Genomic DNA, 6,909 nt, shown 5'->3' on the forward strand with positions numbered 1-6,909 from the left:
TCTACCTGCCCCGCCCCTCTTGGGGACACACACTGGAGCCCTGAAGCCCAGGTCCAATCACCACGAGGCCACTGTGCTGCTGGTGTCACTGGAGGCCTCATCTGGGTGAAAATGCCTGTGGACCCCTGTGCTTCCACAGCACAGTACTTTTTCTGTGTCTCACATCACCAGTGGCCTGGGAACTTCTCCAAAGCAGGAGAAAGGTCATTCCTGTTGCCACACATGTGGGACTACGGTTGGATAGGGTGCAGGAGTAAAGATCACCTTCAAATTCAGCGTGGTGACCCTGGCTGAGGTGATGTGAGGAAACGCCCTCAACTCACGTTACTGAAGAGACTGGCTGAGATCACCAGCACGTGGGAGCATCTAGGGAACTCGCCAAAGTGCACCCTCGTTTCAAATAGCATTGCAGACGTGCTCTGCAGAGAAAGCTCCTCCTGCTCGTGGAGCTTCTTCCCCGCAGCTCAGACCAGTCAGACCAGCCCAGCCCCACGTGGAAGGGCGCCCCAGCACGCTGTCTGGATGCCTCTCCAAGCCTCACTCAGTCACAGGCGGGGCTTTTCAGAGGTAGTGGATCCAAGGTGTCCGAATGGGTAATTCTGGGATGAAGAGTGTGTGGAGCTGGATTACTCCACTAACTGGCTCAGCACAGCTGTAGGTGCGTGGAAGCCCCACCCTGGTGTGGGTGGCACCACTCAAAGGGTTGGAGCCTGTCTGGGATAAAAGGGAAAGGGAGGCAGCTGTTGCTTCCTGCCTGCCCTGCCACGGGCCATTTCACCTCTGCAATTCCCTCGTGCCATACTGCCCTGCCTTGGATCCAGGAGACTAAAACCTCTACAAACTGAGCTGAAAGAAACCTGGCCTCCTTTACTGTGGATGCATTTGCCTCTATAACGAAAAAAGTAGCTGAGACACATCGCATGTCTGACGGCACTGACCGTGCAAACCACTGAGGTGCTCGCTCCGGCTCATGGGATCTGGGACTTGGTAGAGGGGATGATGAACACTTTCTGAACACCTGCTCTGCACTGCACACTGCTCTTGGCTGATGAGACGGTGCGGGCAGGACCAGGCAGGTCATAGCTCTCCCCTCCTGGGGCCCTTCGCTGCTGGGACCATGGATTCTGCCCTAGCCAGACACCTCCGAGTTCTCACAAAGTGCACAAAGGCACAGTTTTCTAAAAGAGGGGGAATGGTGACCCACATATACCTTCTGTGCTACATACAACCTGTGCAGTCACTGTACCCACTGCTCAGAGAGAGAAGCCAAAGTTCAGAGAAATGCCCCATGCAGTCAGCTAATAAAGGATGACACTGAAGTGCAAACTTCAGGCCAGAGCCCCAATAGCTAGGGTTTCCAGGCAGGCAGCTGGGGACTCGAGTCCCCCTGCCGGGGTCAGATCTGTGCTTGGACATCCGCAGCTGAATGTTTAGCAGAATTCCTGGCCCCATGAGATGGCAGGAGCACCCCTCTCCCAATTGTGACAATCAAAACATCTTCCAGGGGTGAGGAATGTCACCAGGGATGAGGGGGAGAATTGCCTTCAGCTGAGAACCCCTGGCTTAAACATAAACCCTGGCTCTGCCAGATGCTTGTCATATGACTTTGGGCAATAACTTAATCTTCCTGTGCCTCAGTGTCCCCTCTGCAAAAGTGGAAAAACAATAGTACGTGAGGTTTGTGTAAAGGTCAAATAAGAAGCCAGGACAGCGCATGGCCCATCCACGCAACCCACAGCCCTGATCTATGGGGACCCTGCCAGGACCCCGGGCTGCCTTCTCTCCAGGCCCGGAGCAGGTACACAGTGCAGGTCCATAGCGTGGACATAGGAGGGGATCAGCTAGTCAGTCAGCTAACGGTGTGTGAAGAACCCAGGACCCCGACCCACACGGGGGTGCATCTGCCGACTAGGAAGAGAGGCCCTGGCAGACTCTCATCACCCGCAGCAGTTAGGACCCAAGAATCCACGGAGGGGCTGCCTGTGTCAAGTCCAGCTCTGGCACCCCGGAGCGGTGTGAGCATGGCTAGACATTTAGCTTGCTGATGACTTCCTGTCCTCATCTCCAAAATGGGGTGATAAAAGGCCTGCGTAAAGGCTGGCCAAATAGCGCAGCTGGTTAACGCACCTGTTTAGGCAGACGCTGGGGCCGGGGGTTCGATCCCCAGCGTGCAGTGCTGGCCCCACCCCTGAAGCATGCCAAGATAGCGAATGAGACTGGGCGTGGTGGCGCCCACCTGTAATCCCAGCTCTTGGGAGGCTGAAAAACAGGAAAGATCAGTACAAATCTGATTTGTGTAGTGAGACCCTGTAGACCCTGTACTAAAACACCTCTTTAAAAAAAAAAAAAAAGGCCTGCTTCTTGGGGTTGGCAGGATCACAAGTCTTAATGCATCTGTTGGACACTGTTCCAGAGAAGTCCTTGCTGTGGCCTTGTGGCCACAGCACCACTGTGCCGCTGCCACTGCCACTAGCATCAGCCCCACCCTAGACCCTGTCCCTCAGGGACTCAGCCTTCCCATCCCTCCTCCCTGGGTGTGCAAAGCACTGCCCCATCTCTAGGCTTCTCCCTGCATCTGCTTCTGTCTGGTCCACTCCCCCTCCATGATGCGCCATTGCTCCAGCCTTTGCTGCGGCAGGGTCTTTCTTCCTGTGCCTCTTCTCAGAGGGCTCCCCTCACTACCCTAAACAAAACTACAGCTTCACCCCTGCTCTGCTCTGTTTTAGGGAGCCTCCCAGCAATAATCCCAGTTGACCTTATAAACCACATCACTGTAGTAGATTCCGCACAGGTCAGCACCCAGGGGGAGCATTTGTTGCTTATCTCCCCTCCCCCCAAACAGGCTCCAGTGCAGCAAAGAGCCCAATGGATAAGGATCCGCCCAGCAACTGGGACAGTGGCAAGTGAACAGGAGGTGGAAATAATTAAAATACACGATGAACGATATTTTACAGAAGCAGATTCCGAAGTTTTCACATAGTCGTTTTCCACAACCCAATGCTTTTAAACTAAAAAGACATTTGCCCCCACAATGATGTTGCTTGTAACAAGCTGATCTTCAGAATAAAACAACTACACAATCCAGTTTCTCAAACTATGTCCCAGTATCTGAGGCCTTCAGAGAAAAAGTGACGGGAATTCTATTAAATGAGGAATTGCAGCTCAGAGACTTTGAGAAATAAAATCTCCTTGCTGGGGTTCACGATGCTTCAGAAAACCTCAGCTTACAAAGGCAGATGAAAAGTGACAGCCAGCAAGGCTAGCAGGTCACATGAGGTCACACAGCCTCTCAGCCCCACTGCTTAATATTGTCTTAACTTCACTTAGTTGTGGGAGTACAAGTCAACAGCTGCACACAGACCTCAGATTCCAGAAGTGCTTTGGCAAAATCACACATGAAAACTCCCACACCAAACAGAATTTGCTTTCAATCTCACTGTTCTAAAAACAGTTATTCATTCAACAAATATTTATTAAGCATTATGTGCCGAGCACTACACATTTATGGCGAACAAGACAGAGTTGTACAGAAGACTAACAATAAAATTATTCCTAAAAAGACCAAATTGATTGAACTGTCCTTGATATGACATTTTCAGAGAGCAGAGATGTGTAAGAAATTGAAGATTCACATTGCATTTGCTTTCATTAACAGGTCTGGCACTTAATTCTCACGGCAATATGTTCTCAGCTGAAATAATACTGGGATAAAGTGTGCCACGCCAGGCTCACCGCTGAGAGGGAAGGATCGGAGGGGGCCCTTCTGCAAGCAGCTCACCTGTAGATCGTCCCCTTGCTGGCTCGTTCAAACGTCTTTTCTGGCTTCTACACTTTGGGTACAGTGCTCCCCCCTAGTTGCTATTGTGTACAACTAAAAATGCTTATTTGAAAACGAGATTTCTTTTTAGAAACATATTGACTCACACACATCAAAGCTCTTCAGAAAACATGCTAACCTAAACCCAGGTCATGTCGCAGTGCTCTAGATTTGAACTAGAGAAAGATCACTGTCACTGGAGGTGACCTTTTCAATCAGCAGCCAGCATCTGCCCAGGAATCTGCAGAAGAGTCCTACATGAAAAAGAAGTTCCCAAGGGAAAAAAACATTAGAATTCCAGGCATGGGCAGTGCACGTTGCCTGCCGGGGCCAGGAACTGGGCATTCCATGTGCACTGGAGACGTACGCATCTAACGAAAGGAAATTGCAGAAACCAGGCACTCTTTAAGCCCTAGTATGTTCCTTTAAGGACAAACTGCCTGAAAGGAAAATAAAGGAACATCTGCCCTGCTTTTGAGCACGCACCAGTGGCCTCTCCAGGAGGAATTCTGAAAACCCACCTTGCAAGGCAAAGATAACCGCCCCACCATGCACACATGCTGGGTTTATCTGATGCCAGAACCAGTCGGGAGGATTCCAGGGCTAGGAGGAGGAGAACCAGCAGAGCAGGGAAGAGCGCCACACCCCACTCAGCCTCCATGCAAATGCACTGAGCCTGCTGTTTAAAAATCAGCACTATGCAGTACAACAAATACTGTGAGATTCATATTACTTTGTTTAGTGAAATTCGGTATCATTTGTAATTTTGCTGTTTTCATACTATTTTGTACTCTGTAAAATAGAAATTTTTAAAAATCAGTCCAAACACAAACAAGTCACTGAACAAGCCTACTGTTTGAAAGGGGAAGGGACAGTGTCACCTCTAAGGCCCTGCTTCCTCTTCTCTAGCAGGCCACCGGACATCTCTGCCAGGCTGGAAGGCAGGGAATACATGAGTGGATTCTAACTGCCTCTGCTGGTTCTTTCACCTGGGTGATGACGCCTAGCACATGGGCGAGTTCACGGAGATAGCAACACTGATAAATTGAGCAGCACTGGAGGAGTGTGCGTGTGTGTGTTTGTGTCTGCATGTGTGTGTATGTGTGTAGTTATAAGAGCAGCACTGAAGGAGTGTGTGTGTGTGTGTGTGTGTGCGCGCGCATGTGTAGTTATAAAAGCAACACTGGAGGAATGTGTGTGTGCGTGCGCGCGCGTGTGTGTGTAGTTATAAATGTCTATGCACTTACGCAGAACCTCAAGGGCTTTTCTTACGTGGTTTAATGAAATTCGTTAGGGGTAAGAGGTGTTATTTTGCCTGATGAAATCTCCCCCTCACAATCCAGCTCCCAGACAGATTCAGCTGCAGGGTCGCCCTCTGGCAACGTGGGGCAGATCTGGGACATTCCATGGAAAGGGCCCTCCTCCTCCTCCTCATCCTCCAGCTCCCTGTCCCTAGGGGCTACGGCGTTGGGGATCATGTGGACATAGGTGGCCGCGATCTCCTTGTGGAAGACGGTGTCCTGGTTGTAGGAGACGAGCTCGTTGCTGATGTTCACGGTCTCCACCGGGGTGCGCAAGCAGAGGTGGCTGCAGCCCAGCAGCTGGGCAAACACCTTCCGGAAGTCAGCGTTGAAAGCGTAGATAATGGGGTTGAGTGAGGAGTTGGTCCAGCCAAACCAGACAAAGACATCAAAAGTGGTCTCGCCCACACAGGGGAAGCCGGCCCTCGGGTCCTCGGGGTCTCCGTGGCAGAACGGAACCATGCAGTTCAGGATGAAGAAAGGCAGCCAGCAGCACACGAAGACCCCCATGATCACCGACAGCGTCTTGAGCACCTTGGTCTCCTTCTTGATGGACACGCGCAGGCTGGCGTCGGGCTCGCAACCCCCGCGGCTCCGGCAGCTCTGCACGTGCTCCGCTGCCCTTTCCAGCGACGAGATCCTGCGGATCTGTACCTGCGCGATGCGGTAGATGCGCGTGTACGTCACGATCATGATGGCCACAGGGATGTAGAAGCTGATAATCGAGGAGGAGATGGCATATGCCCGGTTCAGGCTGGAGTCACAGTTCGCTGCCCTCTGCTCGGGCTCCCCAGTGTCCTCCCCGGCCGTCCCATTGGCCAGGTTGGAGGGAAGGTCCACCCCACTCTCGGAGCCCACCACACCCCGGTGCCAGTTCAGCTGGACTGGAATGAAGGAGATGAGGATGGATAGGGCCCAGGCCAGGCCCACCATGACCAAGGCCACGCGCTGGGTCATCTTGCGCTGGTACCGGAAGGGTCTGGAGATGGCCCAGTAGCGGTCCACGCTGATGACGCACAGGTTCAGGATGGAGGCGGTAGAACACATGATGTCGAAGGCCACCCAGATGTCGCAGAACGCCCCGAAGGGCCAGTAACCGGCCACCTCGGCCACCGCCTTCCAGGGCATGACGAGCAGCGCCACGAACAGGTCGGACAAAGCCAGGGACACGATGAAGACGTTGGTCATCTTGGCCCGCAGGTGACGGCTGCGCACGATGGCAGCGCACACCAGCACGTTGCCCAGCAGCGTCCACACGATGAGCAGCGTCAGGAGGCAGGCGGTGACCACCTGCGCTGGCCCCAGTGGCGCCGCCCCCGCCGCGCCCCCCGCGGAGCCCTCCTTCGCCAGCCGAGCCCGAAATCTGAACCCAAGAGGGTGCGCGGTGCCATTGCGCCTGGGCGGCAGCATGACCAGCTCAGAGGCAGAGGCAGGATGTGCGCGGAACCAACTTCAGCCCAGCGTCGCCTGGGCGGCCCCATCGAGCACCCTAAGGGGTGCGCCGGGACCTTCTGCCAAAAGACCCCGACCCCACGGGGCGCTCACCATGCGCTGCGCGGGGCGCCGAAGCAGTGGCCGCCGTGAGCCTCTCCAGTCGCTGGAAGAAGCGGTAGGGTTTCCGGGCGGCTGCCCTGGCTGTCTGGTTCGCAGCCGGAGTGGGAAAGAGCCAGCCGCCGCCGCCAAGCGCGCCAAGCGAAGCTGCAGCGTCCCCGGCCTTTCCCGGTCCGCGCGCCACCCCCGCCCCCGCGCTGCCCCCGCACTCCCGCCCCACCTGGGCCCGAGTCCCGTTCG

General features: G+C 54.2%; 1 protein-coding gene across 1 annotated transcript; it reads right to left on the reverse strand.

The window, feature by feature from the left end:
* Positions 1 to 5,094: 5,094 nt before the first annotated feature.
* On the reverse strand, positions 5,095 to 6,528 carry Drd5 (dopamine receptor D5). The gene has a single exon (XM_004624567.1). It carries the CDS (start codon positions 6,526 to 6,528, stop codon positions 5,095 to 5,097), a length of 1,434 nt encoding a protein of 477 aa, XP_004624624.1.
* Positions 6,529 to 6,909: the final 381 nt, after the last annotated feature.

The sequence above is a fragment of the Octodon degus genome, unplaced genomic scaffold, assembly GCF_000260255.1.
Source record: "Octodon degus isolate 3935 unplaced genomic scaffold, OctDeg1.0 scaffold00006, whole genome shotgun sequence".
NCBI lineage: Eukaryota > Metazoa > Chordata > Mammalia > Rodentia > Octodontidae > Octodon > Octodon degus.